Source organism: Nipponia nippon, unplaced genomic scaffold, assembly GCF_047370975.1.
Source record: "Nipponia nippon isolate SJK-2023a ecotype South Korea unplaced genomic scaffold, ASM4737097v1 scaffold_90, whole genome shotgun sequence".
Classification (NCBI taxonomy): Eukaryota; Metazoa; Chordata; class Aves; order Pelecaniformes; family Threskiornithidae; genus Nipponia; species Nipponia nippon.
The window spans coordinates 35,328-62,500 of record NW_028262414.1 but is presented as its reverse complement, the minus strand read 5'-3'; the positions used below and the strand labels follow the sequence as shown (position 1 = coordinate 62,500).

The 27,173-nt window shown below is 52.6% G+C and overlaps 1 protein-coding gene and 3 long non-coding RNA genes across 5 annotated transcripts; all 4 read right to left on the bottom strand.

Annotated features, from left to right (window-relative positions):
- Positions 1 to 12,330: 12,330 nt before the first annotated feature.
- Positions 12,331 to 15,473, bottom strand: LOC148050037 (uncharacterized). Its single transcript, XR_015701751.1, has 3 exons — positions 15,369 to 15,473; positions 14,317 to 14,369; positions 12,331 to 12,395 (listed from the first exon to the last, which is right to left on the bottom strand). It is a non-coding gene; the product is annotated as an uncharacterized LOC148050037 (long non-coding RNA).
- A 1,713-nt stretch (positions 15,474 to 17,186) lies between these two features.
- LOC148050036 (uncharacterized) lies at positions 17,187 to 17,618 on the bottom strand. The gene is made up of 3 exons (XR_015701748.1): positions 17,536 to 17,618; positions 17,397 to 17,450; positions 17,187 to 17,293 (listed from the first exon to the last, which is right to left on the bottom strand). It is a non-coding gene; the product is annotated as an uncharacterized LOC148050036 (long non-coding RNA).
- Positions 17,619 to 17,656: 38 nt separating this feature from the next.
- On the bottom strand, positions 17,657 to 18,037 carry LOC148050035 (uncharacterized). Its single transcript, XR_015701750.1, has 3 exons — positions 17,965 to 18,037; positions 17,807 to 17,869; positions 17,657 to 17,717 (listed from the first exon to the last, which is right to left on the bottom strand). It is a non-coding gene; the product is annotated as an uncharacterized LOC148050035 (long non-coding RNA).
- Positions 18,038 to 21,776: 3,739 nt separating this feature from the next.
- LOC148050034 (uncharacterized) lies at positions 21,777 to 25,787 on the bottom strand. Of its 2 annotated transcripts, XM_087745537.1 has the most exons (7): positions 25,773 to 25,787; positions 25,484 to 25,679; positions 25,193 to 25,374; positions 23,892 to 23,926; positions 23,588 to 23,661; positions 23,132 to 23,359; positions 21,777 to 21,821 (listed from the first exon to the last, which is right to left on the bottom strand). In XM_087745537.1, the coding sequence occupies exons 3-6, from the start codon at positions 25,229 to 25,231 to the stop codon at positions 23,148 to 23,150; spliced, it is 360 nt and encodes a 119-aa protein (XP_087601663.1). In that variant the 5' UTR covers positions 25,232 to 25,374; positions 25,484 to 25,679; positions 25,773 to 25,787; the 3' UTR covers positions 21,777 to 21,821; positions 23,132 to 23,147. The 2 variants fall into 2 exon arrangements, 1 of the variants encoding a protein (XP_087601663.1); XR_015701754.1 differs by lacking the exons at positions 21,777 to 21,821; positions 25,773 to 25,787 and having other exon boundaries at positions 23,138 to 23,482; positions 25,484 to 25,663.
- Positions 25,788 to 27,173: the final 1,386 nt, after the last annotated feature.

The following is a 27,173-nucleotide window of genomic DNA, read 5'->3' as shown; positions in this document are numbered from 1 at the left end:
CCCTAACCCTAACCCTAACCCTAACCCTAACCCTAACCCTAACCCTAACCCTAACCCTAACCCTAACCCTAACCCTAACCCTAACCCTAACCCTAACCCTAACCCTAACCCTAACCCTAACCCTAACCCTAACCCTAACCCTAACCCTAACCCTAACCCTAACCCTAACCCTAACCCTAACCCTAACCCTAACCCTAACCCTAACCCTAACCCTAACCCTAACCCTAACCCTAACCCTAACCCTAACCCTAACCCTAACCCTAACCCTAACCCTAACCCTAACCCTAACCCTAACCCTAACCCTAACCCTAACCCTAACCCTAACCCTAACCCTAACCCTAACCCTAACCCTAACCCTAACCCTAACCCTAACCCTAACCCTAACCCTAACCCTAACCCTAACCCTAACCCTAACCCTAACCCTAACCCTAACCCTAACCCTAACCCTAACCCTAACCCTAACCCTAACCCTAACCCTAACCCTAACCCTAACCCTAACCCTAACCCTAACCCTAACCCTAACCCTAACCCTAACCCTAACCCTAACCCTAACCCTAACCCTAACCCTAACCCTAACCCTAACCCTAACCCTAACCCTAACCCTAACCCTAACCCTAACCCTAACCCTAACCCTAACCCTAACCCTAACCCTAACCCTAACCCTAACCCTAACCCTAACCCTAACCCTAACCCTAACCCTAACCCTAACCCTAACCCTAACCCTAACCCTAACCCTAACCCTAACCCTAACCCTAACCCTAACCCTAACCCTAACCCTAACCCTAACCCTAACCCTAACCCTAACCCTAACCCTAACCCTAACCCTAACCCTAACCCTAACCCTAACCCTAACCCTAACCCTAACCCTAACCCTAACCCTAACCCTAACCCTAACCCTAACCCTAACCCTAACCCTAACCCTAACCCTAACCCTAACCCTAACCCTAACCCTAACCCTAACCCTAACCCTAACCCTAACCCTAACCCTAACCCTAACCCTAACCCTAACCCTAACCCTAACCCTAACCCTAACCCTAACCCTAACCCTAACCCTAACCCTAACCCTAACCCTAACCCTAACCCTAACCCTAACCCTAACCCTAACCCTAACCCTAACCCTAACCCTAACCCTAACCCTAACCCTAACCCTAACCCTAACCCTAACCCTAACCCTAACCCTAACCCTAACCCTAACCCTAACCCTAACCCTAACCCTAACCCTAACCCTAACCCTAACCCTAACCCTAACCCTAACCCTAACCCTAACCCTAACCCTAACCCTAACCCTAACCCTAACCCTAACCCTAACCCTAACCCTAACCCTAACCCTAACCCTAACCCTAACCCTAACCCTAACCCTAACCCTAACCCTAACCCTAACCCTAACCCTAACCCTAACCCTAACCCTAACCCTAACCCTAACCCTAACCCTAACCCTAACCCTAACCCTAACCCTAACCCTAACCCTAACCCTAACCCTAACCCTAACCCTAACCCTAACCCTAACCCTAACCCTAACCCTAACCCTAACCCTAACCCTAACCCTAACCCTAACCCTAACCCTAACCCTAACCCTAACCCTAACCCTAACCCTAACCCTAACCCTAACCCTAACCCTAACCCTAACCCTAACCCTAACCCTAAGCCTAACCCTAACCCTAACCCTAACCCTAACCCTAACCCTAACCCTAACCCTAACCCTAACCCTAACCCTAACCCTAACCCTAACCCTAACCCTAACCCTAACCCTAACCCTAACCCTAACCCTAACCCTAACCCTAACCCTAACCCTAACCCTAACCCTAACCCTAACCCTAACCCTAACCCTAACCCTAACCCTAACCCTAACCCTAACCCTAACCCTAACCCTAACCCTAACCCTAACCCTAACCCTAACCCTAACCCTAACCCTAACCCTAACCCTAACCCTAACCCTAACCCTAACCCTAACCCTAACCCTAACCCTAACCCTAACCCTAACCCTAACCCTAACCCTAACCCTAACCCTAACCCTAACCCTAACCCTAACCCTAACCCTAACCCTAACCCTAACCCTAACCCTAACCCTAACCCTAACCCTAACCCTAACCCTAACCCTAACCCTAACCCTAACCCTAACCCTAACCCTAACCCTAACCCTAACCCTAACCCTAACCCTAACCCTAACCCTAACCCTAACCCTAACCCTAACCCTAACCCTAACCCTAACCCTAACCCTAACCCTAACCCTAACCCTAACCCTAACCCTAACCCTAACCCTAACCCTAACCCTAACCCTAACCCTAACCCTAACCCTAACCCTAACCCTAACCCTAACCCTAACCCTAACCCTAACCCTAACCCTAACCCTAACCCTAACCCTAACCCTAACCCTAACCCTAACCCTAACCCTAACCCTAACCCTAACCCTAACCCTAACCCTAACCCTAACCCTAACCCTAACCCTAACCCTAACCCTAACCCTAACCCTAACCCTAACCCTAACCCTAACCCTAACCCTAACCCTAACCCTAACCCTAACCCTAACCCTAACCCTAACCCTAACCCTAACCCTAACCCTAACCCTAACCCTAACCCTAACCCTAACCCTAACCCTAACCCTAACCCTAACCCTAACCCTAACCCTAACCCTAACCCTAACCCTAACCCTAACCCTAACCCTAACCCTAACCCTAACCCTAACCCTAACCCTAACCCTAACCCTAACCCTAACCCTAACCCTAACCCTAACCCTAACCCTAACCCTAACCCTAACCCTAACCCTAACCCTAACCCTAACCCTAACCCTAACCCTAACCCTAACCCTAACCCTAACCCTAACCCTAACCCTAACCCTAACCCTAACCCTAACCCTAACCCTAACCCTAACCCTAACCCTAACCCTAACCCTAACCCTAACCCTAACCCTAACCCTAACCCTAACCCTAACCCTAACCCTAACCCTAACCCTAACCCTAACCCTAACCCTAACCCTAACCCTAACCCTAACCCTAACCCTAACCCTAACCCTAACCCTAACCCTAACCCTAACCCTAACCCTAACCCTAACCCTAACCCTAACCCTAACCCTAACCCTAACCCTAACCCTAACCCTAACCCTAACCCTAACCCTAACCCTAACCCTAACCCTAACCCTAACCCTAACCCTAACCCTAACCCTAACCCTAACCCTAACCCTAACCCTAACCCTAACCCTAACCCTAACCCTAACCCTAACCCTAACCCCTAACCCTAACCCTAACCCTAACCCTAACCCTAACCCTAACCCTAACCCTAACCCTAACCCTAACCCTAACCCTAACCCTAACCCTAACCCTAACCCTAACCCTAACCCTAACCCTAACCCTAACCCTAACCCCTAACCCTAACCCTAACCCTAACCCTAACCCCTAACCCTAACCCTAACCCTAACCCTAACCCTAACCCTAACCCTAACCCCTAACCCTAACCCTAACCCCTAACCCTAACCCTAACCCCGACCCTGACCCCTTAACCCTGACCCCTTAACCCTGACCCCCTGACCTGTAATGGCAGTGAGTGACTGTAACCCGATAATGCTGTTTAAGTGTTTTTTCACTTTAGGTTTGGATTGCGGTTCTTATGGGTCTGGTTTTGGTGGATTTGAGGTGTTTCCGTTGATTTTTGTGGTACTTCCGGTTTTCTTTTGGGTGTTTCCGGTTTCTTTTTCGGGTTTTCGGGGCACTTCCGGTTAGAATCGGTAACTTCCGGTCGGTTTGGCATGACTTCCGGTTCCTGTAGGGTCGTTTCCGGTCTGATTAGGGTCACTTCCGGGTGCAGGGAGGCTATTTCCGGTCATTTTCTAGCCACTTCCGGTGTAGTCGGAGGACTTCCGGTGTCGTTGGAGGACTTCTGGATCATAGAGGGAGACTTCCGGTTTCATTTCTATGGTCTGGAGGTCCTGCTCTGTGGTGTGGGAGGACTTCTGGTTTTGTCTTGGCTGTGTGGATATGTTTCTGTGTGGTTTGGAGGTTCTGTGTTGGTGATTGCGGTTGTGTTTGAGAGGTTTTTTTTGTGTTTGCCAATTGCTTGTTTTTAATGTTTTTTGAGTGTGTATGATTTATTTTGAAGGGTGTTGGTTCCATGTGGTGGTGCTCAGGTTTTCTTGTGTTGTGCCGGTGGTGGTGCTGAAAATTTTTTTTTTCTAATTTGCATTATTACTTTCTTCCTTTGCATAAGAGGGTGTTAATTGGTTGTCTACCTGGGTGAATTTAATGATTATGGTAATAGTGGGTGTCATTACTGTAGTCATTGATTCCTCCCAGGTGGAGGGGGGTTTATGTGTATTTTTATAGTATAAAGAAAAAATGAAAAATAATAAGTCTGGTGCAGCAGTAGAAAATGGCTCCTACCCTGGGAGTAGTTTTTTGTTTAATAATTGATTTTTTTTCTTGTTTTAAGTTAATTTTTACTCCCAGGGAGTATGCCATTTTCTACTGCTGCTATTACGGTACATAACTTTTGAACTTTCAAGTGAAATTAGTAAAACATTCTAAGGCAAAGACCAGCACCAGAGAGGAAAGGGGACCAAGACCAGCACCAGAGAGGAAAGGGGACCAAGACCAGCACCAGAGAGGAAAGGGGACCAAGACCAGCACCAGAGAGGAAAGGGGACCAAGACCAGCACCAGAGAGGAAAGGGGACCAAGACCAGCACCAGAGAGGAAAGGGGACCAAAACAACTTCATTACAACTGTGTTGGCCTTTGCAATACAGACAGAGCAGACAAAACCCATCCAACAACTTCAACCGTTACCCAAGTTTAAATACAGCCATAGGCTACACAACAGCTCCAACTCCACCTTTATTACAACTGGTTGTGAAGCATCAATATGGACGCAGAGGGCAAAAGCCACCTCACAACTTGACAACAACCGGTTCTAAAAGTTTTAATACCGACAGAGGAGGCAAACCACACCCAACACAACATAACCTTTATTACAACCTCATTACAGCCATTTCTACACACTCCAGAGACAAAACTGGCCCTACAAAAAGCTCCATTACAACTGCTTTCACAGTTTTTCTACACACCTGCGAGGCAAACCTGATCCAACGTCACCTGCATCGCAAGCTTTGCGCAACCATTTTTTTTTCATACCACACAACCCTAATAAAGGCAAGCTTTGCTATTACTTCCATATCACATGTAATAATGTACACACAAATTTAAGTCAGTTCTATATAGACAGAGACAGAAAAAAATACAAACTTGATGTACAAGCAAATACCAAGGGAGGCCCTCCCGTTCAGTCACGAGGTTCAGAATGGACCCCCTTGCTTTCTAAACTCCTTCTCAGACAGGAGCCTAGGTGCGGCTGGATCCAATCCTAGTCTCAGACTTGGTCAACGGTTCACAACTACGGGGTATACCCATCCAGCAGTGAGTTAAGGGGGGGGGGGTCACGGTCAGACCAACATTACAGTCAAGACAATATTGGTCATACGCAAATACAAAGGACAACAAGGGAGGCCCTCCCGTTCAGTCACGAGGTTCAGAATGGACCCCCTTGCTTTCTAAACTCCTCCTCAGACAGGAGCCTAGGTGCGGCTGGATCCAATCCTAGTCTCAGACTTGGTCAACGGTTCACAGCTATGCGGTATACCCATCCAGCAGTGAGTTAAGGGGGGGGCCACGGTCAGAACAACATTACAGTCAAGACAATATTGGGTCATAAGCAAATACAAAGGACAACATGGCAGGCCCTCCTGTTGAGTCACGAGGTTCAGAATGGACCCCCTTGCTTTCTAAACTCCTCCTCAGAGAGGAGCCTAGGTGCGGCTGGATCCACTCCTAGTCTCAGACTTGGTCAACAGTTCACAGCTATGGGGTATACACGTCTACCGGCGGTTTAAGGGCGTTTCACAGTCAACCTTGCTGAAATTTAGCAATACCTATTCATTGGTTCATTTACCAGTCACAAACTGATTACATAGGGTTTACTACAACATTTGTATCGTTACACACACACAGCGACGTCATTTGTTACAGACTTAGTGAAATACTCTCAGTAAACATACATACAGGCATTCAGTGAAAATTGCCCTCAAGCTCCAGAAAATGCTCACATCAAACAACTACCATCTGAACAGGCAAGCGTTGACTCCCAAGGAGTGAGAGGCATCAGATATCGGCCCGGATCCTGTCAACCAGCCTCTATAGGGAAACTCCAAAAGCTCTCAGCGCTGACAGGCGTCCCCACTCAGAGGAAGATGCTGGCACAGCCCGCTTAGGTCCAGTAGAGCTCAAAAGGGTTTCGCTCAGTACCGCTGTCCATGAGATTGCAAGATGAACAACTTCAGGCATCATAAAAGTTTTTCCTGTTGTCAGAATCCCAGTCAGTCATTGCTGACGTTCTCAAAAAGCACAACGCTACTGGGGGAAAACCAAATTCCCCAGCTGGAGTTTTTTAATGCTGTTTTCATTTCTACACATCTGCAAAGGAAAAATTTTATTTCCACCTGGAACCTGCAAAAAAACGAAAAAGACCCCACACCATCATCACAGGTTAGATGCATTCCAAACACACCGCTCATTCAGCTACCACCCAAACCACGCCTCGCTCTCAGCCAATCCATTCCACTACCAGCATGCCACAACGGACCGTCGCCCTGCCTCTGCGGCGCTCCCTGGGAACGGTGTTCCCAGGGGCCTCAAAAAAAAAAAACCACCCTGCCTGCAAAAACCCCGGCCCAAGCCTGACCTCCGCCCAAACCTTGGCGATGATCATCGCCTCGCAGAGCGGCCGGGACCAGGGGAAAAAAAAACCCAGCCAGGGGAAAAAAAAAAAATCCCCCAGCTGGGATTTTTTTTATTCTAAGTATATATGAAATAAATTACTCTCAACATTACCTACAACCTGCAATAAAATACTTCACACATAGAAGGTTAGGCACATGCAGGAACTGGACAACCCTTCAACCACCAATCATCACAGGATAGATGCATTCCAAACATACCATTCATTCAGCTACCACCCAAACCACGCCTCGCTCTCAGCCAATCCATTCCACCACCGGCATGCCACAACAGACCGATGCCCTGCCTCTGCGGCGCTCCCTGGGAACGGTGTTCCCGGGGGCCTTAAAAAAAACCACCCTGCCTGTGAAAACCCCGGCCCAAGCCTGACCTCCGCCCAAACCTTGGCGATGATCATCGCCTCGCAGAGCGGCCGGGACCGGGGGAAAAAAAAACCCAGCCAGGGGAAAAAAAAAAAATCCCCCAGCTGGGATTTTTTTTATTCTAAGTATATATGAAATAAATTACTCTCAACATTACCTACAACCTGCAATAAAATACTTCACACATACAACGTTAGGCACATTCAGGAACTGGACAACCCTTCAACCACCGATCGTCACAGGGTAGGTACATTCCAAACGTACCGCTCATTCAGCTACCACCCAAACCACGCCTCGCTCTCAGCCAATCCATTCCACCACTGGCATGCCACAACGGACCATTGCCCTGCCTCTGCGGCGCTCCCTGGGAACGGTGTTCCCGGGGGCCTCAAAAAAAACCACCCTGCCTGCGAAAACCCCGGCCCAAGCCTGACCTCCGCCCAAACCTTGGCGATGATCATCGCCTCGCAGAGCGGCCGGGACCGGGGAAAAAAAAAACCCAGCCAGGGGAAAAAAAAAAAATCCCCCAGCTGGGGTTTTTTTTATTCTAAGTATATATGAAATAAATTACTCTCAACATTACCTACAACCTGCAATAAAATACTTCACACATACAACGTTAGGCACATTCAGGAACTGGACAACCCTTCAACCACCAATCATCACAGGATAGATGCATTCCAAACATACCATTCATTCAGCTACCACCCAAACCACGCCTCGCTCTCAGCCAATCCATTCCACCACCGGCATGCCACAACACACCATTGCCCTGCCTCTGCGGCGCTCCCTGGGAACGGTGTTCCCGGGGGCCTTAAAAAAAACCACCCTGCCTGTGAAAACCCCGGCCCAAGCCTGACCTCCGCCCAAACCTTGGCGATGATCATCGCCTCGCAGAGCGGCCGGGACCGGGGGAAAAAAAAAAAAAAAATCCCCCAGCTGGGATTTTTTTTATTCTAAGTATATATGAAATAAATTACTCTCAACATTACCTACAACCTGCAATAAAATACTTCACACATACAACGTTAGGCACATTCAGGAACTGGACAACCCTTCAACCACCGATCGTCACAGGGTAGGTACATTCCAAACGTACCGCTCATTCAGCTACCACCCAAACCACGCCTCGCTCTCAGCCAATCCATTCCACCACCGGCATGCCACAACACACCATTGCCCTGCCTCTGCGGCGCTCCCTGGGAACTGTATTCCCAGGGGCCTCAAAAAATATATCGCCCTGCCTGCCAAAACCCCGGCCCAAGCCTGACCTCCGCCCAAACCATGGTGATGATCATCACCACACAGAGCAGCCAGGACCGGGAAAAAAAAAAAACAGCCAGGAGAAAAAAAAAATTCCCCCAGCTGGGTTGCTTTTTATTCTAAGTATCTAAGAAATAAATTACTCTCAACCTTACATACAACCTGCAATAAAATACTTCACACGTACAAGCTTTGGCACACTCAGGAACCGAACGATCCTGCAACCGCCTCTCACTCAAAACGCTATGGTTACACCACCCAGCTGCCACTGCAGCACAGCCCCCCAGTTCCAGAGCTATCCCTGGAACTGCCTCGCCATGCACTTCTAAACAACCTTGGGCTCCGTACGATTCCCAAGTTTCACCTTCCGTTACGGCAAGCAGAAGACGACACTTCGCTACATGCGACGATCCAGCCTCCGGCAACCGCAAAACACAACAGAAGTAACTGCGGCACCTGTCTACAGCTGCTTGCCTTGAGATGGCCTCTACAGTCTTTGCCTCCAGATACTGTACAAATGGACATAGCACCATAAGGCTACGCTACCCCCAACTCCAATATTGCTACGCTCCTGGGCAGAGCGGCCCCAACCCCGACACGCAGACAGACACTGCGCACAAACACCACAAACCACATCACCTTGAGACCCGAGAACATCATGACCAGGAATGACTCCGGTAGGGAAGATGCCTCCAAAACGGAACCCCTACAGTGCCACAACGGCACGAACGCTCTACAGCATCCCAAAAAAAGACATAGGCCTGCCATGGCCCATGAGAAAACTACCATCTAAAAAGAGATAAATGGATGCATGACAATCCAGGAGTTAAGACCTAAGACCATTAAGGAACCAGGGACGAAACCCCTGAAAACGACCATAAAAATATAAGTCTCAACAGCAGACCTGCAGAGACCGCCTGGCTGGCCACCGCAACAGACGATCCCTCAGAAACATCTGTAACGCGACGCTTCCCGGACACGTCCGCGCTTTAAGCTACGACGGCAAGATAAGCAGGGCTCAAGAAACGCCATGCCTATGAAGCGACGCGTTCGAGACCCTCGGGAGGCTTACCGAGGGGCCCCATGATCACCAAGAGCTACGGAAACATCAAGACCCGAGAAAGCCAGGGTACGAGACACAGAAGACAGACTACGCAAAAGCAGAACACACAGACACAGGATGGAACCGCCCTGCCCAGCCAACGTCAGCAGCGTGCTAAGAACAGTAACCCGGTCCTTTTCCCTTCCCAAAGGAGACTGCTCCTGGACAGGCCTCTCCCCGACACCAACTTTATAACCCCTCCCTGCAATTCCTATCCTTGATACCTCCTCAGCCCTCACCCCGCAACTGAGCTTTCAGAGGGCCAGGGATCTGAATCCACCCTCAAAAAAGAAAAAAAGAAAACCACCACACACCTAACTAGAACATTCCTGCACTCGCTCAGTTCCTCTTCATTATCTAAAAAAAAAAAAACAAACAAACAAAACCCCACCAAAAAACAAAAACCAAAAAAACCCAAAACCTCCCAACCCAAAAACCCACAGCACACTAACAAACTAAAACACAGTGCTGGTATTCAGCATCGGTCTGGTTACTGCCAACCGCTTCTGCGACACCCTCCTCCTCAAAAGCACCGCACCGCTCTGCTCCCCTGCTCCACGCCTGTTCTCAAGAAAGATGCTGCGGCTGTCGCTCGGTGCGCCTAGGATGCCAGGAGACACAAAGTTCCCGTGGCGCTCGGGTGAAATAGCCAGCCCCGTGTGCCTCCCCTCTACCACCCAGCTCACCTCAACTTCTCGGCCGATTCTCAAGGCAGCCAGCACAGCTCCCACAGAACCAAACGGGAAATGATTAACCAACATGCCATTTCATACTTCACTATTAAATGACGACCCGGCTGACAACCACCTCGCCTCCTCCAACCGCTCCTCAGCGGGAAACTACGCCCCCTCCGAGGCTGCCTGCGGCACACAAAATGACCAAAGCAAAAGGTACATTTTGACATACCTGTACATCCCCCAATTTTCCACAACTTCTGAAAGATAATGGACAGGGGCCTCAAAAACCTTCTTTTAATACTCCACTTGCCACCTCTATAACTACTTGGCGCATGGCTCGTGCCTCTGTATCTGCAAAAATAATATCAAACGCTTCACTCAGAAACAGAGCAATACCTTAACAGTTCTAGAGTTATTGTACCCTTTTAAGTATACCACCAACAGTCCAACCACACGCAACATTTCAAAAAAAAACCAACCACAAAACACCCACTTAATCACCAAACAATAAAACATTAACACCTTTGAGATGTAAGCTCCATTGATACCCCTGAACACCACCTCCCACACAGCTCTACACATCCCCATATAACACTATTAAATACAAACACCCTGCTAATAGCCACTCAGTTCAAGATGACTGTATAGCCTTTGCCTCAACAGTCTAGGCGTAGCAACATATTAACCACAGACTGTCACTGCTGTCCCACCTACCCCCTGACTCTACGCCCCCCCGGGCAGGGCGGCTCCAGGCCAAAACACACACACACACACACCCCGACACTCCACAGAACACTACAAACAACAGGCCTCAAAGACGTGAGAGAACTCTCGGCAACAAGAACGACACCCAGACCGAAGACGCCATCGAGCAAGACCACCTGCGGCACCGTGATGACGATGTCAGGAGCCTCTAGGGCAGCCGCCAAAACAGAGAGGAACGTCACGGCCCGTAACACGAAGTTACTCTCAAAACTGAGAGGATGTTGGCGCAACGAGCCCGGCTTCAAGACCTAACAACGTAAGGATGCAGGGAAGAAACCCCCGTCCACTAAAATGGACGGCAAGAGAACAGAGCTGCTCACGCAGCCGGAAACGTCGCCGCAGAAGAGGACCGCCCGGAAACCTCCGAGACGCCAGACCGATCCACGCCGTACGCTTTAAACGCCAGAAAAGCGGCGCCCGATTGGCACTATGCCGACGAGTACAGGTGTTTCGACGCCAGGAATGGCACCCGAGGCATTTGCCGCCCCAGACACACCCTGCCCACCTTAAGCGCAAAGACGACATATAGACCCAACAAAAGTGTAAGACACAGAAGACACCACACAAACTACGCAACAACAGACACAGCCTGGAACCGCCCTGCCCGGCGCACGCTGCCATCGAGCTGAAGACTAATCTGCTCCCTCTAGCCGCCTAGACGGCGCTGTTCCCAGACAGACCTCTCCCCAGCGCTACCTTTAAAACCCCTTCCTGCAATGGCCAACCTTGTACCCTCCCTCCCCCGACCCCTCTCCAGCACTAGAGCCTCAACTTAGCTTGCAGACGGCCGCGAGGCTGAATCCATCCTTGACAAGGAAAACCACACTCAGCCCGCTGGATCCATCCTGCCGTCGCCACGTTCCTCTTCACCCTCTGCAAAACAAAACCGATGCCATCACAGTCACCACCACATCGGTCAACACAGACCTTTCCCAAAACAGCTGCCACTTCACATGCGCCGTGGCAGGCCGTTCACCTGCTCCCCTCCGATTCCGGAGTCCGACGCTGCAGCTGTCACCGCTTCCGGCACCTAGGATACCGAGAGACACAAAATTACCTTTGCGCTTGCAAGAAAACACCAGCCCCACGCTTCACCTCCCTACCACCCAGCTCACCTCAAACGCTCCTGCACTTCCAAAGGCAGCCCCCGCAGAACCTGCAAACCCTAAGAGAAACACCGCAACTCCATTGCCATACAATACTCAGCTATTAGATGCCAACCCGGCCCACCACCGCCTCACCTTCCGGGACCGCTCGTCGACATGCGGCGGCATCCCTCCGAGCCTGCATACGGCACCTGCAGAAACCCAAGCAGAGAGGCACATGCTGAGATACTGGCCGAAACCACAGCCTGCCCGCACCGATCCCCGTCTCACCCTCCTTTACCTTGACAGCTCGCCCGCCCCACCTTCGTCAGTCTGGCTTGCCTCTTGCAGGCTTACGCACCACCTGTAAGACATAAGCAACCCCTGTTCTTCAGAACAGGACCAGCCACACACCACCTGAAAAATAACCACTACTTCAGCCTACCAGTCCCCACTCACCTTGTCCAAGTCAGCTCCAGGGCCCATATCCCACATCACTCCTCGCTTGGAACCTTCACATTAAATAAAGAAAAAAAAAAAGAAGAGTTAGAAACACCATAATGTAGTCAGATAGGCACCAGTCACATGTTCCCTCTAGTACCTCAGCTACTCAGACCAAGATGACTGTGCAACCTTTGCCTCAACAGTCTAGGCACAGCAACACATCAGCCACAGACGCTTATCGCTATTCCACCAACCCCCTGACTCTACGCCCCCCGGGCAGGGCGGCTCCAGGCCAAGCACACACACACCCCGACACTCCACAGAACACTACAAACAACAGGCCTCAAAGACGTGAGAGAACTCTCGGCAACAAGAACGACACCCAGACCGAAGACGCCGTCGAGCAAGACCACCTGCGGCACCGTGATGACGATGTGAGGAGCCTCTAGGGCAGCCGCCAAAACAGAGAGGAACGTCACAGCCCGTAACACGAAGTTACTCTCAAAACTGAGAGGATGTTGGCGCAACGAGCCCGGCTTCAAGACCTAACAACGTAAGGATGCAGGGAAGAAACCCCCGTCCACTAAAATGGACGGCAAGAGAACAGAGCTGCTCACGCAGCCGGAAACGTCGCCGCAGAAGAGGACCGCCCGGAAACCTCCGAGACGCCAGACCGATCCACGCCGTACGCTTTAAACGCCAGAAAAGCGGCGCCCGATTGGCACTATGCCGACGAGTACAGGTGTTTCGACGCCAGGAATGGCACCCGAGGCATTTGCCGCCCCAGACACACCCTGCCCACCTTAAGCGCAAAGACGACATATAGACCCAACAAAAGTGTAAGACACAGAAGACACCACACAAGCTACGCAACAACAGACACAGCCTGGAACCGCCCTGCCCGGCGCACGCTGCCATCGAGCTGAAGACTAATCTGCTCCCTCTAGCCGCCTAGACGGCACTGTTCCCAGACAGACCTCTCCCCAGCGCTACCTTTAAAACCCCTTCCTGCAATGGCCAACCTTGTACCCTCCCTCCCCCGACCCCTCTCCAGCACTAGAGCCTCAACTTAGCTTGCAGACGGCCGCGAGGCTGAATCCATCCTTGACAAGGAAAACCACACTCAGCCCGCTGGATCCATCCTGCCGTCGCCAGGTTCCTCTTCACCCTCTGCAAAACAAAACCGATGCCATCACAGTCACCACCACATCGGTCAACACAGACCTTTCCCAAAACAGCTGCCACTTCACATGCGCCGTGGCAGGCCGTTCACCTGCTCCCCTCCGATTCCGGAGTCCGACGCTGCAGCTGTCACCGCTTCCGGCACCTAGGATACCGAGAGACACAAAATTACCTTTGCGCTTGCAAGAAAACACCAGCCCCACGCTTCACCTCCCTACTACCCAGCTCACCTCAAACGCTCCTGCACTTCCAAAGGCAGCCCCCGCAGAACCTGCAAACCCTAAGAGAAACACTGCAACTCCATTGCCATACAATACTCGGCTATTAGATGCCAACCCGGCCCACCACCGCCTCACCTTCCGGGACCGCTCGTCGACATGCGGCGGCATCCCTCCGAGCCTGCATACGGCACCTGCAGAAACCCAAGCAGAGAGGCACATGCTGAGATACTGGCCGAAACCACAGCCTGCCCACACCGATCCCCGTCTCACCCTCCTTTACCTTGACAGCTCGCCCGCCCCACCTTCGTCAGTCTGGCTTGCCTCTTGCAGGCTTATGCACCACCTGTAAGACATAAGCAACCCCTGTTCTTCAGAACAGGACCACCCACACACCACCTGAAAAATAACCACTACTTCAGCCTACCAATCCCCACTCACCTTGTCCAAGTCAGCTCCAGGGCCCATATCCCACATCACTCCTCACTTGGAACCTTCACATTAAATAAAGAAAAAAGAAGAGTTAGAAACACCATAATGTAGTCAGATAGGCACCAGTCACATGTTCCCTCTAGTACCTCAGCTACTCAAGTCCAAGATGACTGTGCAACCTTTGCCTCAACAGTCTAGGCACAGCAACACATCAGCCACAGACGCTTATCGCTATTCCACCAACCCCCTGACTCTACGCCCCCCCGGGCAGGGCGGCTCCAGGCCAAGCACACACACACCCCGACACTCCACAGAACACTACAAACAACAGGCCTCAAAGACGAGAGAGAACTCTCGGCAACAAGAACGACACCCAGACCGAAGACGCTGTCGAGCAAGACCACCTGCGGCACCGTGATGACGATGTGAGGAGCCTCTAGGGCAGCCGCCAAAACAGAGAGGAACGTCACAGCCCGTAACACAAAGTTACTCTCAAAACTGAGAGGATGTTGGCGCAACGAGCCCGGCTTCAAGACCTAAGAACGTAAAGGATGCAGGGAAGAAACCCCCGTCCACTAAGATGGACGGCAAGAGAACAGAGCTGCTCACGCAGCCGGAAACGTCGCCGCAAAAGAGGACCGCCCGGAAACCTCCGAGACGCCAGACCGATCCACGCCGCACGCTTTAAACGCCAGAAAAGCAGCGCCCGATTGGCACTATGCCGACGAGTACAGGTGTTTCGACGCCAGGAATGGCACCCGAGGCATATGCCGCCCCAGACACACCCTGCCCACCTTAAGCGCAAAGACGACATATAGACCCAACAAAAGTGTAAGACACAGAAGACACCACACAAACTACGCAACAACAGACACAGCCTGGAACCGCCCTGCCCGGCGCACGCTGCCATCGAGCTGAAGACTAATCTGCTCCCTCTAGCCGCCTAGACGGCACTGTTCCCAGACAGACCTCTCCCCAGCGCTACCTTTAAAACCCCTTCCTGCAATGGCCAACCTTGTACCCTCCCTCCCCCGACCCCTCTCCAGCACTAGAGCCTCAACTTAGCTTGCAGACGGCCGCGAGGCTGAATCCATCCTTGACAAGGAAAACCACACTCAGCCCGCTGGATCCATCCTGCCGTCGCCAGGTTCCTCTTCACCCTCTGCAAAACAAAACCGATGCCATCACAGTCACCACCACATCGGTCAACACAGACCTTTCCCAAAACAGCTGCCACTTCACATGCGTCGTGGCAGGCCGTTCACCTGCTCCCCTCCGATTCCAGAGTCCGACGCTGCAGCTGTCAGCGCTTCCGGCACCTAGGATACCGAGAGACACAAAATTACCTTTGCGCTTGCAAGAAAATACCAGCCCCACGCTTCACCTCCCTACTACCCAGCTCACCTCAAACGCTCCTGCACTTCCAAAGGCAGCCCCCGCAGAACCTGCAAACCCTAAGAGAAACACTGCAACTCCATTGCCATACAATACTCGGCTATTAGATGCCAACCCGGCCCACCACCGCCTCACCTTCCGGGACCGCTCGTCGACATGCGGCGGCATCCCTCCGAGCCTGCATACGGCACCTGCAGAAACCCAAGCAGAGAGGCACATGCTGAGATACTGGCCGAAACCACAGCCTGCCCGCACCGATCCCCGTCTCACCCTCCTTTACCTTGACAGCTCGCCCGCCCCACCTTCGTCAGTCTGGCTTGCCTCTTGCAGGCTTACGCACCACCTGTAAGACATAAGCAACAGGAGTTGCTTCAGAACAGGACCACCCACACACCACCTGAAAAATAACCACTACTTCAGCCTACCAGTCCCCACTCACCTTGTCCAAGTCAGCTCCACGGCCCATATCCCACATCACTCCTCGCTTGGAACCTTCACATTAAATAAAAAAAATAAAAAGAAGAGTTAGAAACACCATAATGTAGTGAGATAGCCACCAGTCACATGTTCCCTCTAGTACCTCAGCTACTCAGTCCAAGATGACTGTGCAACCTTTGCCTCAACAGTCTAGGCACAGCAGTACATCAGCCACAGACGCTTATCGCTATTCCACCAACCCCCTGACTCTACGCCCCCCGGGCAGGGCGGCTCCAGGCCAAGCGCACACACACCCCGACACTCCGCAGAACACTACAAACAGGCCTCAAAGACGTGAGAGAACTCTCACCAACAGGAACGACACCCAGACCGAAGACGCCGTCGAGCAAGACCACCTGCGGCACCGTGATGACGATGTGAGGAGCCTCTAGGGCAGCCGCCAAAACAGAGAGGAACGTCACAGCCCGTAACACAAAGTTACTCTCAAAACTGAGAGGATGTTGGCGCAACGAGCCCGGCTTCAAGACCTAAGAACGTAAAGGATGCAGGGAAGAAACCCCCGTCCACTAAGATGGACGGCAAGAGAACAGAGCTGCTCACGCAGCCGGAAACGTCGCCGCAAAAGAGGACCGCCCGGAAACCTCCGAGACGCCAGACCGATCCACGCCGCACGCTTTAAACGCCAGAAAAGCAGCGCCCAATTGGCACTATGCCGACGAGTACAGGTGTTTCGACGCCAGGAATGGCACCCGAGGCATTTGCCGCCCCAGACACACCCTGCCCACCTTAAGCGCAAAGACGACATATAGACCCAACAAAAGTGTAAGACACAGAAGACACCACACAAACTACGCAACAACAGACACAGCCTGGAACCGCCCTGCCCGGCGCACGCTGCCATCGAGCTGAAGACTAATCTGCTCCCTCTAGCCGCCTAGACGGCACTGTTCCCAGACAGACCTCTCCCCAGCACTACCTTTAAAACCCCATTCTGCAACGGCCAACCTTGTACCCTCCCTCCCCCAACCCCTCTCCAGCACTAGAGCCTCAACTTAGCTTGCAGACGGCCGCGAGGCTGAATCCACCCTTGACAAGGAAAACCACACTCAGCCCGCTGGATTCATCCTGCCATCGCCAGGTTCCTCTTCACCCTCTGCAGAACAAAACCAATGCCATCACAGTCACCACCACATCGGTCAACACAGACCTTGCCCAAAACAGCTGCCGCTTCACACGCGCCGTGGCAGACCGCTTACCTGCTCCCTCCCCATTCCGCAGTCCGACGCTGCGGCTGTCATCGCTTCCGGCACCTAGGATACCGAGAGACACAAAATTACCTTTGCGCTTGCAAGAAAACACCAGCCCCACGCTTCACCTCCCTACTACCCAGCTCACCTCAAACGCTCCTGCACTTCCAAAGGCAGCCCCCGCAGAACCTGCAAACCCTAAGAGAAACACTGCAACTCCATTGCCATACAATACTCGGCTATTAGATGCCAACCCGGCCCACCACCGCCTCACCTTCCGGGACCGCTCGTCGACATGCGGCGGCATCCCTCCGAGCCTGCATACGGCACCTGCAGAAACCCAAGCAGAGAGGCACATGCTGAGATACTGGCCGAAACCACAGCCTGCCCGCACCGATCCCCGTCTCACCCTCCTTTACCTTGACAGCTCGCCCGCCCCACCTTCGTCAGTCTGGCTTGCCTCTTGCAGGCTTACGCACCACCTGTAAGACATAAGCAACCCCTGTTCTTCAGAACAGGACCAGCCACACACCACCTGAAAAATAACCACTACTTCAGCCTACCAGTCCCCACTCACCTTGTCCAAGTCAGCTCCAGGGCCCATATCCCACATCACTCCTCACTTGGAACCTTCACATTAAATATAAAAAAAAAAGAAGAGTTAGAAACACCATAATGTAGTCAGATAGGCACCAGTCACATGTTCCCTCTAGTACCTCAGCTACTCAGTCCAAGATGACTGTGCAACCTTTGCCTCAACAGTCTAGGCACAGCAACACATCAGCCACAGACGCTTATCGCTATTCCACCATACCCCTGACTCTACGCCCCCCGGGCAGGGCGGCTCCAGGCCAAGCACACACACACCCCGACACTCCACAGAACACTACAAACAACAGGCCTCAAAGACGAGAGAGAACTCTCGGCAACAAGAACGACACCCAGACCGAAGACGCCGTCGAGCAAGACCACCTGCGGCACCGTGATGACGATGTCAGGAGCCTCTAGGGCAGCCGCCAAAACAGAGAGGAACGTCACAGCCCGTAACACGAAGTTACTCTCAAAACTGAGAGGATGTTGGCGCAACGAGCCCGGCTTCAAGACCTAACAACGTAAAGGATGCAGGGAAGAAACCCCCGTCCACTAAGATGGACGGCAAGAGAACAGAGCTGCTCACGCAGCCGGAAACGTCGCCGCAAAAGAGGACCGGCCGGAAACCTCCGAGACGCCAGACCGATCCACGCCGCACGCTTTAAACGCCAGAAAAGCAGCGCCCAATTGGCACTATGCCGACGAGTACAGGTGTTTCCGACACCAGGAATGGCACCCGAGGCATATGCCGCCCCAGACACACCCTGCCCACCTTAAGCGCAAAGACGACATATAGACCCAACAAAAGTGTAAGACACAGAAGACACCACACAAACTACGCAACAACAGACACAGCCTGGAACCGCCCTGCCCGGCGCACGCTGCCATCGAGCTGAAGACTAATCTGCTCCCTCTAGCCGCCTAGACGGCACTGTTCCCAGACAGACCTCTCCCCAGCGCTACCTTTAAAACCCCTTCCTGCAATGGCCAACCTTGTACCCTCCCTCCCCCGACCCCTCTCCAGCACTAGAGCCTCAACTTAGCTTGCAGACGGCCGCGAGGCTGAATCCATCCTTGACAAGGAAAAACCACACTCAGCCCGCTGGATTCATCCTGCCGTCGCCAGGTTCCTCTTCACCCTCTGCAAAACAAAACCAATGCCATCACAGTCACCACCACATCGGTCAACACAGACCTTTCCCAAAACAGCTACCACTTCACATGCGTCGTGGCAGGCCGTTCACCTGCTCCCCACCGATTCCGGAGTCCGACGCTGCAGCTGTCATCGCTTCCGGCACCTAGGATACCGAGAGACACAAAATTACCTTTGCGCTTGCAAGAAAACACCAGCCCCACGCTTCACCTCCCTACTACCCAGCTCACCTCAAACGCTCCTGCACTTCCAAAGGCAGCCCCCGCAGAACCTGCAAACCCTAAGAGAAACACTGCAACTCCATTGCCATACAATACTCGGCTATTAGATGCCAACCCGGCCCACCACCGCCTCACCTTCCGGGACCGCTCGTCGACATGCGGCGGCATCCCTCCGAGCCTGCATACGGCACCTGCAGAAACCCAAGCAGAGAGGCACATGCTGAGATACTGGCCGAAACCACAGCCTGCCCGCACCGATCCCCGTCTCACCCTCCTTTACCTTGACAGCTCGCCCGCCCCACCTTCGTCAGTCTGGCTTGCCTCTTGCAGGCTTACGCACCACCTGTAAGACCCAAACAACAGGAGTTGGTTATAACAGGACCAGCCACACACCACCTGAAAAATAACCACTACTTCAGCCTACCAGTCCCCACTCACCTTGTCCAAGTCAGCTCCAGGGCCCATATCCCACATCACTCCTCGCTTGGAACCTTCACATTAAATAAAAAAAAATAAAAAGAAGAGTTAGAAACACCATAATGTAGTCAGATAGGCACCAGTCACATGTTCCCTCTAGTACCTCAGCTACTCAGTCCAAGATGACTGTGCAACCTTTGCCTCAACAGTCTAGGCACAGCAACACATCAGCCACAGACGCTTATCGCTATTCCACCAACCCCCTGACTCTACGCCCCCCCGGGCAGGGCGGCTCCAGGCCAAGCACACACACACCCCGACACTCCACAGAACACTACAAACAACAGGCCTCAAAGACGTGAGAGAACTCTCGGCAACAAGAACGACACCCAGACCGAAGACGCCGTCGAGCAAGACCACCTGCGGCACCGTGATGACGATGTCAGGAGCCTCTAGGGCAGCCGCCAAAACAGAGAGGAACGTCACAGCCCGTAACACGAAGTTACTCTCAAAACTGAGAGGATGTTGGCGCAACGAGCCCGGCTTCAAGACCTAACAACGTAAAGGATGCAGGGAAGAAACCCCCGTCCACTAAAATGGACGGCAAGAGAACAGAGCTGCTCACGCAGCCGGAAATGTCGCCGCAAAAGAGGACCGCCCGGAAACCTCCGAGACGCCAGACCGATCCACGCCGTACGCTTTAAACGCCAGAAAAGCGGCGCCCGATTGGCACTATGCCGACGAGTACAGGTGTTTCAGACGCCAGGAATGGCACCCGAGGCATATGCCGCCCCAGGCACATCCTGCCCACCTTCAGCGCAAAGACGACATATAGACCCAACAAAAGTGTAAGATGCAGAAAACGCACCACACAAGCTACACAACAACAGACACGGCCTGGAACTGCCCGGCGCACGCTTCCATCGAGCTGAAGACTAATCTGCTCCCTCTAGCTGACCAGAGGGCACTGTTCCCAGACAGACCTCTCCCCTGCGCTACCTTTAAAAACCCCATCCTGCAATGGCCAACCTTGTACCCTCCCTCCCCCGACCCCTCTCCAGCACTAGAGCCTCAACTTAGCTTGCAGACGGCCGTGAGGCTGAATCCATCCTTGACAAGGAAAACCACACTCAGCCCGCTGGATTCATCCTGCCGTCGCCAGGTTCCTCTTCACCCTCTGCAAAACAAAACTGATGCCATCACAGTCACCATCACATCGGTCAACACAGACCTTTCCCAAAACAGCTACCACTTCACATGCGCCGTGGCAGACCGCTTACCCGCTCCCTGCCCATTCCGCAGTCTGACGCTGCAGCTGTCATCGCTTCCGGCACCTAGGATACCGAGAGACGCAGAATTAACTTTGCGCTTGCAAGAAAACACCAGCCCCATGCTTCACCTCCCTACTACCCAGCTCACCTCCAATGCTCCTCCACTTCCAAAGGCAGCCCCCGCAGAACCTGCAAACCCTAAGAGAAACACTGCAACTCCATTGCCATACAATACTCGGCTATGAGATGCCAACCTGGCCCACCACCGTCTCACCTTCCGGGACCGCTCGTCGACATGCAGCGGCAACCCTCCGAGCCTACATACGGCACCTGCAGAAACCCAAGCAGAGAGGCACATGCTGAGATACTGCTCGAAACCACAGCCTGCCCGCACCGATCCCCGTCTCACCCTCCTTTACCTTGACAGCTCGCCCGCCCCACCTTCATCAGTCTGGCTTGCCTCTTTCAGGCTTACGCGCCATCTCTAAGACGCAAACAACAGGCGTCCCTTATGCCTGGACCAGCCACACACCACCTGAAAAATAACCACTACTTCAGCCTATCAATCCCTGCTCACCTTGCCCAAGTCAGCTCTGGGCCCATATCCCACATAGCTCCTCGCTTGGAACGTTCACATTAAACAAAAAAAGTTAGAAACACCATAATGTAGTTAAATAGCTACCAGTTTCATGTGCCCTCTAATACCACACACCAACCCACCCTCTTTACAGCACTGACCTCATTTCTCCTTCGTGTCCCTGGAGAACTCATCCTTCTGCATCTTGAAAACAATTAGTATTGAACATGTCACCTGGATCCTGAGCAATAGCTTAACAATTCCAGAGGTCTTGTTCCTATTTAGCAATACCATCTACAGGCCAACCACAGCCTGCTATTAAAAGAAATATGTAACTCAAATATCAGGCCCTACACATATAAGCCTTAACACCTTTGAGATTCGTTCTGCTCAAGTAGCGCTCTAGTGGTCTCCGAGACATCTACCTTCATCCCCTTAGCACCTGCCAAGCACTACAGTAATTCTCGTTCTCACCCACTGCCGACAGCTACTCAGTACAAGATGACCGTACAGCCTTTGCCTCAACGGTCTAGGCACAGCAACACATTAGCCACAGACGCTTATCGCTATTCCACCAGCCCCCTGACTCTACGCCCCCCGGGCAGAGCGGCTCCAGGCCAAACACACGCAAGTACACACCGACACTCCACAGAACACTACTAACAACGTGCCTCACAGACGAGGGAGAACTCTCAGCAACAAGAGCAACACCCGGACCGAAGACGCCGTCGAGCAAGACCACCGTGACGGCTATGTGAGGAGCCTCTAGGGCAGCCCCAGTAAAAGAGTGGAACGTCACGGCCCGTAACGCAATGTTATTTTCAAAACTGAGAGTATGCAGGCGCAATGAGGCCGGCTTCAAGACCTAAGAACGTAACGATGCAGGGAAGAAACCCCCGTCCACTAAAATGGACGGCAAGAGAACAGAGCTGCTCACGCAGCCAGAAGCGATGCCGCAAAAGAGGACCGTCGGAAACGTCGAAACGCCAGACCGATCCACGCCACACATTTATCGCCAGAAAAGAAGCGCCCGATTGGCACTATGCCGATGAGTACAAGCGTTCGAGACGCTAGGGATGGTGCCCGAGGCACATACCGCCCTTCTTGGGTGCAAAGACGACATCGAGACCAAACAAAGGTGTAAGACGCAGAAGACACGACACAGACCATGCAACAACAGACACAGCCTGGAACCGCCCTGCCCGACGCACGCTGGCATTGTGCCAAAGAAAAACCTGCTCCCTTTACCTGCCCGGAGGGCACTGTTCCCAGACATACCTCTCCCCTGCGCTACCTTTAATACCCCTTCCTGCAACGGCCAACCTTGTCTCCTTGCCCCCTTCCAAGTGCCAGCCCCTCAACTCAGCTGGCAGACAGCCAGGAGCGTGATTCCATCCTGGAGAAAATACACATCAGCTAGCTGATATTTTCCCCACATTCCCCAAGTTCCTCTTCATCATCTGCAAAAAATTCCCACACCACCAGCAGTAAGCATCCCAACAGCAGACGCCTACCTCTTCCGCACCGCTTTCATCCTCGGAAGCGCCGTGGCGTTCCGCTCGCCTGCTCCGTGCCGATTCCAGAGACGGAGGCTGCGGCCGTCGTTCCTTGTGGCACTAAAATGCTCAGATACACAAAATTACCATTGTGCTTGTGAAAAGTCACCAGTCCCGTGCTCCTCCTCCCCGCTACCCAGCTCGCCTCAAATGCTAATCCGATTCCCAAGGCGGCCTCCGCAGAACCTGCCAAACCAAAGAGAAAAGCTTCGTCGAGTTGCGGCACGACACTTTACTCTCGGGCACAAACAGGCCCGCGACCACCTCGCCTTCTCGGACCGCTCAAAGCGCTGCTTCGCTCCTCTGATACTACATGCATCATATGCAAAAAAAATTCAAAGCGAATAACAGATGCAGAGATACTACCTAAAATGAGAGCCTGCCCGCACCGATTCCCATCTCCTCCTCCTGTACCTTGGCCGGTTTCCAGCACTGCCTCTGCTGTTTTCAGGTTGCCACGTCGAGCTGTGAGTACCGCCTGTAAAACCCTAACAACAAGGCGTGTTTATAGCTTCACCCACAATAAGACACCTGAAAACTAACGGCTACGCCAGCCCGCTAGTCATCGCTCGCCGTGCCCGAGTCAGCTTCGGTGCCCAGATCCCACATGGCCTCACGCCTTCAGACAAAGAAACACAAACTGCAATCGACTCATACAGCTACCGGTCACATCTTGCCTCTAACACCGCACGCTGACCCGTGTTCTTATGGCGCTCACCTCACCGTCGCCTCGCACGGCTGGTGCTTCTGCACCTGCAAAAACAATGACATCGAACAAGTCACCCGGATACCGAGCGAGAGATCAACCGATTCCGCTACTCTTGTTCCCATTCGGCAATACCATCTAGAGCCCAAGTACACCCTGCCATTAAAAGAAATAAGTAACTCAAATATTAAGCCCTACATATACAAGCCTTAACACCTTTGAGATTCCATTTGCTCAACTAGCAGCACTCTAGCATTCAAGCCGAGTCTCCCAGACAGCTCCGGTCATCCCCTCGGCACCCGCCAAACGCTACAGAAATGGTCGTCCTGCCTGCTGCCGATGGCCGGTCGCTTGGAAATAGGCCGTACCGCCTTTGCCAAAACAGTCTAGGCGTATTAACATTAACCGTCGCTCTTCGTGCTAATCTTCCCCGGACTCTACCATCGCTATGCCCCCAGGCGAAGCGGCTCCAACCCGGACGCGTACGCACGCAGACCGACGCTGCGCACAAACGCTACGGATGACGTCACCCAGATATCTAAGAAAAACTCTTGTCAAAAGGAATGAATCCCGGCCCAGAGATGCCAACGGGCGATAAGATCGATGGGGCCGTGAGGAAGAACCTACAGCAGCCCCACAAGTCAAATACCATCGCCAGTGATCAAGATATATAAAAAAAGATATGTCCGTAACTGGGATGACGGAGGTGTGAGAAGCCAGGCTTAAATACCTAAGAATGTTAGGATGCAGGGAACAAGTTGCAGAAAAAGACTCTGGGAAAACAGACGGCTCTCGAGCGGCAATGCTGATGCCTTCTTAATCGCCATCGCAATAAGTTACCGTCTGTAAACTTCTGATACGCAAGATACGTGTGACTGATCCACGTGATAAACTTTAATTCAAGAAAGGAAGGACTCTGTTATCGTTACGCCGATGAGCTGACGCTTACAAGACCCTGGGTATTGCGATGTGCCCGCCAGACACAGAAGAATAGAGACATCATGACGTGAGTAAGGTATGGTATGAGACACAAGACGGACTACAAAGACTACACAGTAACACAGACGCAGGCTGGACCTGCCCTGCCTGGTAGACAGTCGTGTTTTACACAAAGAACCCCGTGCCCTCTCTGCCCGTACGTGCATAATCTCAAACCGCCTTCTCCGCTACGCTGATTTTAGAACGCCTGCCCGCCCCTGCTGCGCTTCCCCCACCCAGCCCATCACCTGCACAAAGATAGCTTTGGCCCTCAACTTGCCTTTCAGAGGGCTGGGGGTCAGAAACCATCTTTTAAAACAGACCACATAGGCTACCTGAGATGTCACTGCAGTCACCCAGATCCTCTTCATCATCTGCAAACACGGAGTGCCATCGCTCAGCGTCACGCCAGTCAACGCTGACCTCTTCCGCAATGACACCTGCCTCGGAAGCACCTTGGCCTTCCGCTCGCTTCTAGTCTAACGCCAGATGTTGCGGCCAGCATCGCCCGTGGCGCCTAGAAACCAGAAATATAGAAACAACCGTTGTGTCTGGAAGCAGTCACCTGCTCCAACAATTCTACACCTCAAAATAAACTGCTGCTACGGTTGATGTTCATCACCCACCTTGCCTGATGACCTCAGGCCAGACCTTCTGATTTGCATGTAGTTTTGCGAGTCGCTTTACACTTTCAAAACAGAGCGCTAGCTAGGCACATAGGCGCCGACAGGGGCACGTTCCCTCCGTCGCTGCGTGCCGACCTTCCTTCTCGCAACGCTCCGCTCGCCTCATCCCTTCGGTGTCCAGCTCCCTACTATGCATCTGCAGCAACAATAAAACCAAGTCGACCGGGTGCTCACAAATACCCTAGCAAACAGCGAACCTTCCCCATTCTGACTTCTTCACTCTGCTAACCTTGTCGATTCGAGCTTTACGCTGTGACCTGCCAGGCTGATGCAGCGCCATCAGTGAGTTACAAAAAAACCAAGACAGACAGACAGTAATACCCATGAGAAGTAGACGCTGACCTCTTCTTTCCCCTACCCCAATAGCCACATGCTGGACTCATCCTTGCCCCCAGCCTCCTAACGCGGCTCCGCTCGCCTCCCGTGCCACGCCTCCGGGGTCAGCATCCATGTCAGGCACCTGCTCGTGTAGTCGGTCCGTCTCCAATGATTCGGGAACCGTAACCTTCGATGCCGGCTCCGCCTCGGGAGATTGTGGAGACACACGCAGATGTTACATACTGCTTTCCTAAACAGAGAGCCCACCATGCAAATCCCTTGGACCGACTTAGGTACTCAAGCAACACAGAGAGCCCAAAAGCACAAATCCCAGAACAATCGATCTCAACCTCCATCGTGGCCCACAACGCCATCTGCTCACCTTCGCTGTCACTCCTCGCTCGGCTGCGCCGCTTAGCCCAGACCTATTGCTTAAACCGCAAGATTAAGTCAAACCACCCACCGACACGCAAAAATTACGCTTACTGCCAAATAACCCCAATATAGGCAAAGACCGATGATAGGCCAAACACCAAAAGAGCTACAAGTAGCAAATGACCGTGGCTCGTGTAAAGACAGACTCCTCCTTTACGGAGAACTAACTCCTAAAGGACTCCATGAGCCGCAGGACGGAGAACCCCTCGGTAGACAGCACGCTCGCATAAGAGCGCCGACATGTACGGGACAGGACGCTGGGCTGCCGGAAGCTACTTGTGTATGCAACGCTACTATTAGATAACGCTGCACTATAAAGCCTTAAGCTGAAACTGCACAGTAGTTACAGGAGACCTGACAGCAGACAGATGCTGAACGTGACTTGATGGTCACAGAATCTCATGGAGACGGGCGCCAAAAATCTCACGGAGGCCCCTCAGACCCAAACGCTTCATGAGAGATGCTTCTGGCCAAAATACGAGCTCAATGAGGAAAAGCCAAAGGTGATGCGGAGCGAGCTATTAAAATCTCCGTACAGAAGCACGCATTACTTGAGATGGCAGGATGGTTCTGCCAGGTCAGTCGGACCCAAGCACCGGGTTCTAATGCCTGTCCAGTGCTGTCCGTGATATTTCTCACGGCCTGCCACGTAACAGACGGGTCGCCCATCTGGGACCGCGTTTTGCATGTCCCAGCCCCTCCCCACCCCCGTGATGAAAATCAAAGCGAACAACTAAGGACTCTACTTAATCACCTCGGCTTCTTAAAGAAGCTTCCTTCCTCTGCTGACGGTCAACACAGACAGCCTGGTGCTGTTCCTCGCATGCGGGCTGGCCCTCGGATGCCTCTACTGCCAAAGGAAGAGAAAATGATTACG